Below are 13,711 nucleotides of genomic sequence, written 5' to 3'. Positions count from 1 at the left end.
ATGTTTCCATCAAGTTAGAGCTCCAATTGAGTACCTAAAACTGCATTTTTGACATGAGATTTCAAATCAATAGTTTGTTCAGCAATAACAAAAACAGTATAAATTCTATAATTACTTTTTTAATTTCAGTTTAACCTTCATGTTTAGCTGAGATTAAGTTTCAATAGCAAATAAAATAATAATAATTTTAAAACCTTTTGAATGACCTAGTCCAGGGGTGGGGAACGTCAGGCTTCAGGGCCGTATAAGGCCCGCAAGACCATTTTAAACGCCCGTGAGGCCATTTGAGAAATAATTTGAAAAGCAAAAAATGGCCTTGATTCAATTAACCTGAAAAAAAAAAAAAATTTCCTTTCAAATAATGTTTAAAAATAATTTTAAATGATAACAACACAAAATATTGTATAATAGACAGACCTTTTATTGTTTTTGGTGTGTGAGCATGTAACGGAATGCATTTACATTAATGTCAACCCACAATCAGAAATTGCAAGCAATTGTATAGCCCGCGAATAATTTTGTAAATACTCAAATGGCCCTTAATGGAAAAAAGGTTCCTCACCCCTGACCTAGTCAAAGGCAAGATATTTTTTAAGCTTTATCCCTTGGTTTTAACACAAAATATGCATGTACTTTTCAGAAATGTGACAAATTTATCCCTGACAAAAACACATTGTAGACAAAAATTAACAAGTTGCAGGAGTGTATGTACAGTTTGTACACCAATCAGAGAATCTTATGAGAAAATGCATCCCATTTTTTCATGTCTCTGCGCAAAAACCGCTAACATAAGTAATATAACATTTTTCATTGAGGCCAGTTGAAGTGAGTTATTGAAAAAATGTGTTTAGAATCGATTCTCATAAGATTAGGAAAGGTTATGAAGTATCACCATGAAACTTCAATGTGAAGTATTTTTCTAGCTATTTTTTCTAGTTATTTAAATGGCCAAAGGGTCTCTCAGATCCCAAACAGATCATGAGGGTAAAGTTGTTTACTTCAGACTGTCTGTTTCACAAGAAACCACAGACTGCAAATTGAAACATGATAGATATTTCTCCAAACATACAGTTATTTAGCATGAAATGGTGGCAGCTGCAGCCCTCTTTTACTGTTTCCACAATGTAGGGTAAGTCTGGCCTTGACTGTGTGTTAGGTGCTGTAAGCCCCAGTGAAAGGAAAAATGTCATGTTATCAATTTGCTGATTGGTGTAGTAGGATTTTTTAAGCCCGTCGCTCGCCTCTTGTTTGTGTCCATAGAGCACAGCTGTGATTGAGGGGGCTGGGCCGTTTTCCTAGAGAGGCACAAGCAGAAACATACATGCACACGCTTATTCTGTGTTATCTCAAGGGGCTCCTGGCATTAGTTTTAATTGCAACAATGAATCCACAATAATAAAAAAAAGCTGAATACCCCAAGGCCTCCTTTAAGAAGCCACAAGGGGGACGAAACGTGGGGGTTTGTGGGGCTTCAGGCTCAATCTCTCAGCAAATCAGCAGGCCTGAAAATCCAATATGTTTCTCAAGACAGCAGGCTGTACATCAATTGTCATGTCCTGTCTCTATCACTGCTTTATCAGATGGGAGTGTTTTGTGGGGTTTGGCCCAAGACTGATTCGAAATATTAGTGAATGGGCAGTAGAGGACTTAAGACTTTGGTGGAGTTTTCAGTCATTCTTACCATCCAGCATGTTTATGGAGTCATTAAACTGATGTATTAATAGATTTTTTTTTATGCTAAAAATTCTGATTGGATGAGTCGTGATCGAATCTGTTGTGTTTGCCCATTTTTTTCAGCCGCCTTGGTTCTGCTGTTATGCAATATTAAGTCCCCCCATAAAATGCTGTTTTACACTTGAAATCAAGCGATTTCAGTTTTGAGTACTCTACGGTGCCTGATCGGAAATCCTGCAATATCATGAAGATTCATTTAATCATAATCATAAAAAATACATAAATTGTACATTGAAACATACGACATCTCACATGAAATAACCAAAGCAACAAATGGTCAAATTAATAATTTTTCTTGGTGTCTTCAGTTTGCATGCTAACCGATTAGCCTACTAAGGTAACATTCCATCATACAATTCCCACAGTTAGCAAGCTAACATAATCAGCACAAACATTTATTTTTGTACTATATGGTAAATAGATAAAGTAGTACTGTATTTACTTACTGCATTTGTGTGATCGCAACAAAAGGAATTAGTAACAGATACTTCTGATCAGGCATTACAAACAACTACCCAAGAGGGACAGGATTTCATGTCAATATTGCATGACACCGCATGTGTTTTTAACATTAGTTTTTCCACAGGGATTACATAAAAATCTTCATAAAAGTGTTCTAAGCCATAAACCAAACAGCTCCGAGGTGAATCACAACATTAAAAAGTTTGAGTTTAGAAACAGTATATTTGAATTTAATTGCAAAATATTGAGATATACACAATTATGTAAGCAGAGTGTAGGGAAACTTGTTTCTTAGTTGATTGCAGCATTCACAGAGTGTCATGGGAGTGGGCAATTTAGTTTTTTTTAAATTGCAATAAAAGTTAATGTGGACTGATGACTTCCACAGAAGCATTTACTGAACAACATCCTCGAAGCTCAGAGCAGGTCTTTCTTTAGGTTTATAAGTTATCTTTAAAAATCAGTTCTTCTGTGGAGAAAATAAATGTTTTACTTCTGGAACCTGACTGCCGCACTCTATAAATGCAAGTTGTTACATTGCTTGGCAGTTGCAAACAGCTAACCGTTAGGTCAATGCACAATATAACTTGCTGTAAGAATTGTTTATTCTGATAATTATTAATAGTATAAATATTAAAAGTATCTGTTTATTGAACATTGGTGTCTTTTATCATACTGCTGTTGATGCCGTTTTATAAAAGCAGTAAGTCATTCGGGTCAGAAAAGGGGACTTTAGCACTTCGCTTTGTGCTGTCCCAAAGAACATCCCTTTTCTCGTGGTAAAATCAATAAAATGCAGATTTTTTTTTTTTTTCTTCTTCAGGCCATGTTAATACAGCATTCCATATAAATTTATTGCATTATGACTTGATCTTCTATCTGGTTATCTCAAAATATGCTCACCCTTCCATAATTCACTATGCTCCACCCCCCACCTAAAAAGTCCCAAGCTGCCCTTACCCAGTCTTCCAACAGCCCAATTACAGAAGGATTCTGGGGAAATCAGAGCAGCAGAACAAAGCTCTGCAAATCAGCTCCCCTAAGAACACAATGTGTGATTACGCTGACAGCAGAACCTGCCATGCAGGGTGCAGAGGACAAGGCTCTCTCTCACTGCACAAACCTGCCCAAAGCATAATCATTCTCAGAGTTGCCTGACAGGCTTGCGTGTTTCATGACTGCTTTTTAAGACTTCCTTTTTCTGATGATGGGTTGAGATCTAATTAAAGAAAAGGCTCTCTAGAGTTCAAACATTGTTACACTTACAAACAAAGCCAAGCGCCTACTCGCTCCAATCTGACAGCCCAGCCCACACTGGAAACTCAAAACAAGGTGGGAAAGCCAATTACTTGTCTCCCTTTTCCTGGTGTCACTTCTGCTAAATCACTGAGCTAAGGAAATGCCTTCTCTGTACAGCATGGCTTACAGTGCCAGCCCCATCCATATTTCAGCCAGCAACGCTGCCATGCTTGACAAACACTTACTCAGTGGTCCCTCACAGGAGCAGAGCGCTGCACCAGGTCCAAGACACAATGAAGAGCAGCAGCTGAGGGGAACCTGATTGATGGGATGGTTTGTATAAACAGACCCAAAGAGCATTGTTCCTGTCGGCTGCATCTCTAACACATTTTTATCACTCTGACACAAGGTTTTCATGGTGTTTATTGTGATTTCAGACACTTAGTTTCCAAAGTGGTGATAGGAGGAGAGCTAAAGATATAGTCTGGACAAGATGTGAAGTGCATTTTGCCACAAACTATTAAGCATTTATCACAACTGCATCAATATTAGTGTGCGTTGGTGTATATTAAAGACCCAGTGGAATTAAAATTTTGTAGGTTTTTGTCTTTGTCTGTTAGTTTTGAGGCCATCTAGTAGTGTTCTTCCAAAAATTGACAATTAACTTAGCAAGATTGCCCATTTCAGATGTATAGTCTTCTAGGAAAAGACCAAAATACTGATGAATATTAATTGTCTAATTCTTGCCCAATAAAATGCTTCAGAACAAGAATATCCCCTCCCTGTAAATTATAAACACCACCTGCTTAGCATTGTTTGTTCATGTGTTTTTGGTTGCAACAATGCTCGTACTTTTTTTGGTATTACTTTATTTCCTTTCCCAATCATTAATTGATTGCAAAGAAAATAGCTTAGTGTGGTTTTGAGTTGTAGCATGAACTATAAAGAAGGCTATTGGCCATTTAAAAAAAAAGAAAAGAAAAAAAAAGGGACAAGCCTTTCGATATGTACTGCCCCAACTTTTTAATTTAATGGGAAATATGTCAAGACAGGAAATAATCAAATTCTTTTTGACCAATTCATGGGGTCTTACGGCCCAGTACCTGGTAGCACCATATACCTTAATGTTTAGGAAAACCCTTATTATTAATAATAATAATAATTGGAAAGGTATTATTCCTTAGGGTTTCTTAATTTAATAGGTTTGATGCAACTGGCTGCAGACTACAGTAGCTGTGACACATATCATATGCGAGGCAAACTACGTGTTTCACACTTTATTTATAGAAAAGCACTGAAATTCAACACAAATCATATAAAATGGTAGTAGCATTACATAAATAGTAATAAATTTTGTTTATAGACATTAGCTCAAGAGGTTGCACAAACGAAAAGTGTTGATGAACTATACTTTTGTGGCAACAAATACTGGATACCTTTTTATAATTCAGTAGCACAAAGAGGCGACAAACACTTCCCTTAAATTAAAACGAAACAAAATTAAACAGTAGATGAACTAGTGAACAATCTCTACCAGCAATTATTATTTTTTTCCTTCTAAACTCTAGGGACAGATCAAAACACTGGTACAGTTAACACATACAGACACTTAAAGAGTATGGGAGAGAGAGAGAAATCAAAAGCCAGGTTATTCTCTTTTTGTAATGCCATTGGACCAACAAGTTAGATACAGAAAATGCTTATTTTTTTTTCCTGTCTTTTTGTATTTTTTATTTTAATCGAACAGGCAACACTATGATCATCCTGCAGAAAAAAAAAAAAAAAAAGGAAAATTTCCCTAATCTGTTAACTTTTTCAGGTTCTTCCATTGATCTCCCTGACTGAGGAGGTTAAGGAACTAAGGCTGCATAACGTGACTAACACTTTGAGGATGCCACAGTTGAGGCAATTAATATGAACATTGAAACTAATGCTGTGAACAAAGCTAACCAAAATGGAAACCAGCAAACCATTTAAATAAAACTGACCAATCATAACATCAATATTTAGAAATCTCCTTAAGATTTAGCCATTAATGAAACAACAGTGTTTAATTAGGCAATGGTAAGTCACAACCTCTAAACGGACAGGCCTCATTGCCCTCAATAAGCCCCAATACAGGATATCACGACACAAAAGTGTGTTGACCATGTCATCACAAAGGAAAACAGTAGCTGATGCCCTTCTTCCTTATTTGGGCCATCTGAAGGTGTAGGTCCATTTTTCTGTGCTGTACTCCATTGACACTGGCAACACAATGTCCTGAAACACATGCAGTGCTTTCAGAAAAGACTATAAGGCTTTAAAGTAAATAGTCATATATAGATCAAAGGCAAAGTCCATCATATTTGCAGCTCGTGCAGATTACTTACAGATACAAACTGTTGTATTTAGGGAGAGCGCCTCCACCTCCAAGCCAAACAAGGAACATCCACAAGGGGAAAAGACAGAGGAAGATCAAGGGGAAGAGGGCAAATTCGAGAAGTGGTTCTGCATAGTCTGTTCATAAACGTTTGTCCTCTCCTTTCTTCAATCTTTACATGCTTCCTCTTGCAAAAAAATAAAATAAAAAAAATAAAATAAAATAAAAAAAAAGATACAAATAATAAAAAACGTAAATCAGAAATGTACACAGGAGCACCTGAGAAATGTTTTGAAGTTTTTTTTCTTACGGTTGTCACATTCCCAGCCCAACAAATTCAAGTATCCGAAAAGAAAAAACATACAGTTTTCATAAATAATTATAACTTTACAATTTTTGAATTGACACTTTCATATTTACAATATCTTAAATGCTTATGCTACTTTTTTTCTGTTTTTTCTTTAAGTGATTCCCTGAGAACGGAGTTGAGCATCTCTCTTCTCGTTTCCTCTTATCTCGTTTCCTTCAGATGGAAGCCGCAGAGTGCATTCTAAGTGTTCAGATCCACTGGGGCATTTGTGGAGGGCAGAGGTCATGGAATGTGGAAGATATTATGGTACACTTTAATGCCAAGTAATTTGCTCAACTATCTGCCAATATAGCCATTTTTCGCTAAAGCATTTATCTTTAGTCATATCTGCACATCTATACAATTAAACTAATTTGTACACAGTTAATAATTGCTGATCCGAATGTGCCATGTAAGGGGTGTAATTTAATGAAGTGCTAGTACATAAATATTATTACTGCTAATCAATCTCACATGTCTTTTTGTTTCTGTTTTGTTTTTTCACAGGGAGGTAACAGAGAAATATACATGGCTGATTATGTTAGACTCTGGTCGGTAAATATATCTGTTTGGTTCAAATTCAGGACATTTAGAAATAGCATTCTCAGGTGTGCCCTTCACAATCAAATATAGAAGGATTTAGCACACAGGTATTCTCTTTTTTTGTCAATGTCTTCATCTTCCTCAAAAGTACTCACACTGAATCTTGAAGTGGAGATATAAGATGAGCTGATAGTAACAAACACAGCAGACAGGGGAGGCCTCATGTCTTGTGGCTTGCTTGAGTCATGGTTGTTTGAGTTTGAGGTGATGTGCCCATCTGAATCTCGGCTGTTTCACCCCTCCATGGTTCACTCTCAAAATCAGGCCTTTTCCAGAGAGTTAAAGTTGATCCTTAAAATACGATCGAGGTATGACAAAAACACTTTGTGCAAGTGTTTCAGGAATGACCATTTGTTTCGAGTGTTTTTAAGCTTCTTCCAAAACTAACAATCACCCATGAGGGTAGCCCAAGCTCAAATTTACCACAAAATCATTTGGTTTCTCTTTATGTGCCACTTTTACATTTTTATCACAATATCTCAATTAAACAAAATCAAAAATAAGCCAAAACAAAAACATCATCATAATTACACTTGTTCTCCCCTCCACAGGTTCAACCTGGTAGAATAATTTAGTGAACAAGGATTGTTCACGATAAAAAAAGGAAAAAAAAAAAAGAAAAAGAAAAAAAGAAAAAAAAAAAAAAGACAAAACTAGTAAAATATTAAAAATTCACCAAAGATGACAAAAAAGAATGAAATAATGCCTTAAATAAATGAAGAATGAAAGAAGAATAAGTCTCCTGTTATTGTCAGTTGAGGTTCAACCAAAACGTTCCCGTACCAACATCATGAGTTTCTTCTTGCCCTTATAGATCTGTTTGAGGTTGTCTATAAACTGGGCAAACTGAATGTGGCCGTCTTGGGCCAATAGGAAGGTCTCTCGTGCCTTACTGAGGAACTCTATGAACTCTCCGTAGTGGCGTGGGCTGATGTGTGTGAGGCGGGAGTGGGTGGTGTTGATGTAGGCGCTAATAGTGGCATCCAGTAGCTGTCTCAATGGTGCTTTGTCAGTGCTCATAAGCTTGCCTGAGTTTCGCCTGCCAGGTATGCCAGCCAGACCGGGGGCCGTCATGGTACAGCGGCGCAGAATGTCAGAGAGCACGGTGGCACAGTGAACGCTCTTGACCACCAAGGGGATGATGGCGGCCAACTCGTTTTTACCCAGGGAGTGGCTGAGAGCGCAAGCCCACAGCACGTCGTTGATGGCCGGATGTGTGTCTTGGTTGTAGGCCAGGTTCAAGTGGGTCATGGCGAGAGATGCCAGTTTAAAGGCTCGAAGGGGGTACCCGCGGTGCTCCATGTAGCGGGCAATGGTGAAGAGCTGAGAGTAGGTCATGCCTGTGGAGGCGGCGTCGATGACGATCTGATAGGCTGTCTCGAAGGCGATGTGGTCCTTCTCGCAGAGGGTGAGGGCAGACAGGGCGCAGTTTTGGGGGTCTTTCATGGCGCACTGCAGGGCCAGAGTGCGCGCACAGCTGGCAAGCTCCTCCCGCTGCGGGTAGTCGAGGCTCAGGCGCAGGATGGTGTTGTGGGACATCACTGTAGCTGCCACTATACTGGTGGCTTCAGTGGGGGTGAAGAGAGTGTACCAGCTCTGTAAGATGCTGACCAATGCTCTTAGACCTACAATGGTGCAATAGAACAACTCAGATTAAAGGTGTGCACCTTTTAGTGCTTCATGCATTTAGTTTATTTCAGTACAACAATGATTTCATTGTTCATTTCAGCTTGGAATAGGAAAAATGTACAAAAAATCAGGAAGGAGAGGAGGAGATTATGTATGATACACACCGACTTCAGTAGCACACGTGACTAGCCAGCGAACCATCTCCCTCCGCCTCCAGTTGAGTGTGGAAAGGGTCATTCTCATCACCTGCAGAGAAATGTCATATTGTATTAGACACACAAAAGATGCACAACAGTATACAGGAATAAATACATACACTGCTATATATATATAATATATATATATATATATATATATACACACACACACACACATACACACACACACACACACACACACTAACAATCAACAATACTTTTACAGCACTTTTTCCATCTTGGTCCTTAATTTATATACAAATTATTTAATATTAAAAGTTAAATTGTATATGCCATCATTAATTAATGCATTATAAACTAACATAAACTAACAATGGTCAGTTGTACATTCATAAACTACCATTAATCAAAGATTAACAAATGTTGTCAAAAAAAAATTAAAAATAAATTTGAACTTTCAAACAAGATATTATGCAAGGACCAATCAAGTTTACCTGAAGGCCAAGCTCCAATGCTACATTGAGCAGAGTGATATCAGGAGGGTTATCTGCTGGAGTGGCGATCTTGAAGGCATCCTGAGCCAGTTTGAAGATGAGGGAAGAAGAGTGGATGTGCTTCTGAATGGCTTCCAACACAGTCCGCAATCTCAACATATCACCTAAGACAGAACACAGAATTCTCTTAGCTAAACTTGGCACAAAGCATAAAATTAAGATCACAAATGTATTAACATTACACACGATCCATTGCGCGTTACAGTGCAGCACTCACCCTTAGCAGCAGTAAGCATGGTGGAGGCCAGCTCGCATTGCTGGGACTCCAGGTGACCCAGTGTGAACCAGCGTGGGTATCTGCTAGGCACTATGGAGATGCCATGGTGAGGGTGCCCGATGTCACTGGATGGAGCTGTGGACTCCAGCACTGGAAGTCTGCAGTAAACACGATTAGATTAGATGAGTCACATACTCGCAATACAAGACACTAACAAGACCTATATCAGCAAGTGTTCATTCGTTTCAGATTTAGGATGCACTACTGTTTTGAACAGAGTTTAGCATAGTAGTCTAGTGAAAGATAGCAGTAACACTTTGCAATTAGGTTCAACTATACAGTATATTAACATTAGTAAATGCATTAGGTATCAAACTAAAACTAACCATTTATATTTGAAACTTATTACTTAATTTATTAATCTTGGAAAAAGATAAATTATTAATATACCATTGTTCTTTGTTAGTCCATAATGCATTAATGCATATTAAGGTAAACAACTTCAATGTTAAAAATCAATGCAGAGAAATTAACATTAACCAAGATTAATACATGCTGTAAAAGTATAGTTCATTGTTAGTTTATGTTAACTATTGTGTTAAACTAATGTTAATGTATACAGCCTTATTGTAAAGTGCAATATCAGTGCTCTGATTACATCTAGCTCTGTCTGATGGCAAGTGTGTGGAAATAGCACTCTATGCTATGCTACTCCTGTCTGAGTGAACATATTAGACCACAGCAGCCTCAGCCTCAGGGGGCGCAGAGGGAGCAGTGCTATTGATTGTGTATTAGTGAGGACTCTGATGAGCTAGACTCAGATAATGATGCCTCAGTGCAGATATACAGTAATAATGTCCCACAGAGGTTTTATACAGTTGTAGCAAGAGAGCACAAAGCCGTGAAAATGCAACTTGTACATCACGTGGAAATTTGATTGGATTAGAGGAGCTGTGCACCATAACTGAAAATAAAAACATCTTGAGCACACATTTCTTATGGACATAAAAATTGACAAAAGAAAATACAACATGGAATTTGTGAAGCTGTATCTACCGTAAACAAATATGTACGAGATAATACACAGTCAGCCATTCATTATCGCAAAATAAACCCTGAGAGGGTGATCAGGACTTTACTGATCGGGTATCACCCTGAAGGGGTTTATATTGCAATAATGACCAGCTGACTCTACACTATCCCACTTATTACACGGCTACTTGCAATGTTAGTATATGAACAGGAAATATTGACTACCGAGTTGAAATTATTTTATTATGTGAAAGGAAAGAAGCCGATATGGGAGAAACTGGCACAGCTCTGCAAGTATATTGCTTGCAACTTAGCAGTCATTATACAAAATATAGGTTTGAACATAGAAACACAATTGATCAATCAGAGTCAAATTTTCTAGAGAAAGGTTTAATAAGATGTTTTAATATCCGAGGTCCTTGGATTGAGAGAAATTGAGTCTCACCTCATTGCACGAAGGCCCAGTTTGTATGCCAGGTCTGTGTTGTGCGGTAGGAGAGCAGTGAACAGGTACTTTGCAAACGTATGCATGGGAACGCTCTCCCTGTGAATGATCTCACCCAGACCACTGAAGGGGCCACCTGCACACAAAGCAAGAAAGAGAGAGAAACCCACATCAGAAATGACTGAGCATGTCCATCATAACAAATTCGAGGGGAGAGTCAGGCATGATGGACAGGAGGCTGGTAAGTCAGTGAGGACATGCACAGCAAGTCAGAGAGCAATCTGAGTGGAGCGTATCATTCATTGCTGGGATGGCTGGGGAGGACAATGAGAAGGCAAACAGGCAGGCGAGGCCTCTTGGGCTTTGACAGAGTCTGTCCTCCCTGGTAGCAGGGCAGATGTCTGCTCTAATGTTACATTGCATGTCGGTGGGAGGCTCAGATCCAGGGTGGCCTGTTTTGAGGAAGGGAGTTGGGGACACTGCAGAGGCCAGCCTGCAGATCTTTCACTCTCACACACACACACACTAGGGAGGGGGAGGAAAAGATGTAAGCAGACTAAGATCTACATGGGGGACAAGGTTATGGGAAATGTTCTAACCAAGCAATCCTATAAAAAGCATAAAAACACAGACAGCACACACAAATATTGGGTAAAACACAATACATTTTTTATTAGAGTGAGCTATTTTTTTCAACCAATACTTTCCAGTATTGAATTAAATGTTTATTTGTACCTTCTAAAAGGAGGATAGCTTGCTTGCGGAGTGTCTGCACTAATACATCATCCAGCTCCATCTCCTGCAGCTTGACCACGATCTGCTCCTCGTTGCGGCACACCTTGTCCTGGGCGTACAGGCCCTCAGGCATCAGCCGCTGCTGCCCCATGCCCATTAGCGCAACTTCTAGCGCCAGTGCCAGGTACGACTCCCCTCCGTCTGGACATCCCCACACTGGCACATGCTGGTACACTGGAATCTTGGGTTCACCTGAGTCTGTCAGGACATAAGGTGTTGTTTGTTAATTTCACAGTGATAAATTGCATGTTACTCCCATCACAATGCTTACCCTTTACTGTGGTTACATCAATCCTCTAGCCTACAGTTCTGAATGAAGTCTAGTAGGAAGTTTGACATTTTTGAGTGAGAATGAGCATTAAACACGGTTCCCACACCTTTTGACCAATTATTTTCCATGGCTTTTCCATTTATGGATTAGGATATTTAAAAATAATTTTATATAGACTGCTCTCACAAAAAGTAAATTCTTGTCATTTAAATATTTTAGAGCTGAGCAGATCAAGGAAAATCTATATTTACTATAGTAATTTCTATGACTTTTCCATGACATTGAGATTTTATTATTTTCCATGACTTTTCAGGCCTGGAAATCACAATTCGCAAATTCCCTGATATTTCCAAGTTTTCCATGACAGTTGGAACCCTAATTAAAGGAGCAACATTCTGCATAGCATCTCTTCGACCCCATTTCCACCTGGTATTAAGATGCATCTTTGGTGATCCGATTTCATGTGGTCAGTGCTAAATACAGGTCTAAACAGTTTTGTGATCAGATCACAAAAACCACATACGAATGTGAACGCATTGCATTTGAGGTGTAAACGCTAATCCGTCCTGTATGCGTCCCAAAAGCAGCAAAGCACCACCCCTCACCTGTCAATCAACCACTGCACTAAAACAAAAGTTTAAACTTAGCCGGTTAAGAGCGGCTTTAAAAAGAAAAACTGTCTGATCTGGAAATTTAAAAAAGCAGACACGCACGCACACACACACACGAGAATTTCACAGATCTTCTTCAGTGTGTCTGATACCAACATGCAGGGACACTTATGAGAAGCACAAAAATCTGCAGCAACAATCCACTAAAATGATGAACAATTCTGTCTGAAATGTTGCTTTTGTGCTTAGATTAAATTTCAGCTGCATCTGGGAGAAATAAAGCTTTCTTTGTCTTTTCTGACTTTGTTGTGCTTAAATGTCATAAAGTAACACACTGACATAGTGACTGATGTATATCAACATGATACATCAAATCCAATCACAAGTGGTAACAGGAGACTAGGATTGCAGCGGTATACCGGTTTCACAGTATACCACAGTATGAAAATTGACGGTTATCATAACATGTACGTTTGCTTATCTACGGTATTGAGAAAAAAAATGCAACCGGACAGAGAATCTCACCTGCACGTGCGCATTTCCTTTCCTCCTCGTCTGCCTGTCAACTTGCGCCACACATACACATGCAGTGGAGAAAATGTCAGAGAAGCGAGGCGAGGGGGTCTGACATAAGTGAGTGTGTGTGTGTGTGTGTGTGTGTGTGTGAGTTAAAGCAGTGTTTCTCAACCGGTGGGTCGCAGGTCTATTCGGACTGTGTCGCGGACAGCAGGGAAAGAACAATGCCATGGTTCTCCCATTGAAGATATTTCGGCAGCCGAGAAAAGTGCTGTAAAAGTATTGTTGATTGTTAGTTTAGTGCCGAGGCAGATTTAATGATAATCTCGCAATCAGCTAAAGGCTTCTCATCTGCACTTTCGCACGAGTGTAAGAGAACCAGCTCGTGATCATGATCTGCTCGTCTCTCTGGCTGGCGCGTGCGTGCAACAACCGGGCTTCCCTCGATATTGCAGTTCGCAGACCTCAAAACCGATGTGACCAATTTCAATTCTAGTGAGACTTTTCTAGTTTAAAGCGTTACAGAGGAAGTCAAGTCGAACTTCTCAAACAGTAGGCAGCCCTGACATGCTAAACAGCACTGAGGAGGAAAAGAGCAACACTGTGCTATGCGCTAATTTTTTTCATTATAAATCACATTTACAAAATTGTTTCGCGATTTTACATGAGTAAAAGTAACTGTTATAATTTGACAAAATGTTATAGTTTCATATGAAATAATCTAAAGGTAGAAT

At 39.0% G+C, this 13,711-nt stretch overlaps 1 protein-coding gene across 2 annotated transcripts in view; it reads right to left on the bottom strand.

The window, feature by feature from the left end:
• Positions 1–4,697: 4,697 nt before the first annotated feature.
• LOC127440447 (zinc finger SWIM domain-containing protein 5-like) overlaps positions 4,698–13,711 on the bottom strand; it is a 59,069-nt gene continuing 50,055 nt past the window's right edge. The window contains exons 9-15 of one of the 2 annotated variants that reach the window (XR_007897134.1): positions 11,520–11,777; positions 10,785–10,920; positions 9,308–9,465; positions 9,031–9,194; positions 8,543–8,624; positions 5,808–8,374; positions 4,698–5,697 (exon numbers count right to left, since the gene is read on the bottom strand). Coding sequence is in view for 1 of the 2 variants with exons in the window: in XM_051697014.1 (XP_051552974.1) it covers positions 7,512–8,374; positions 8,543–8,624; positions 9,031–9,194; positions 9,308–9,465; positions 10,785–10,920; positions 11,520–11,777 (1,661 nt within the window). In the remaining variant the exon portion in view is untranslated. Of the gene's footprint in view, positions 8,375–8,542; positions 8,625–9,030; positions 9,195–9,307; positions 9,466–10,784; positions 10,921–11,519; positions 11,778–13,711 lie in introns of both variants that reach the window. The other variant, XM_051697014.1, reaches the window with a different exon arrangement.

Source organism: Myxocyprinus asiaticus, chromosome 5 (genome assembly GCF_019703515.2).
Source record: "Myxocyprinus asiaticus isolate MX2 ecotype Aquarium Trade chromosome 5, UBuf_Myxa_2, whole genome shotgun sequence".
Taxonomy (NCBI): Eukaryota; Metazoa; Chordata; class Actinopteri; order Cypriniformes; family Catostomidae; genus Myxocyprinus; species Myxocyprinus asiaticus.
Note: the sequence above shows the minus strand (reverse complement) of the source record. Positions and strands in the feature narration are given on the sequence as shown.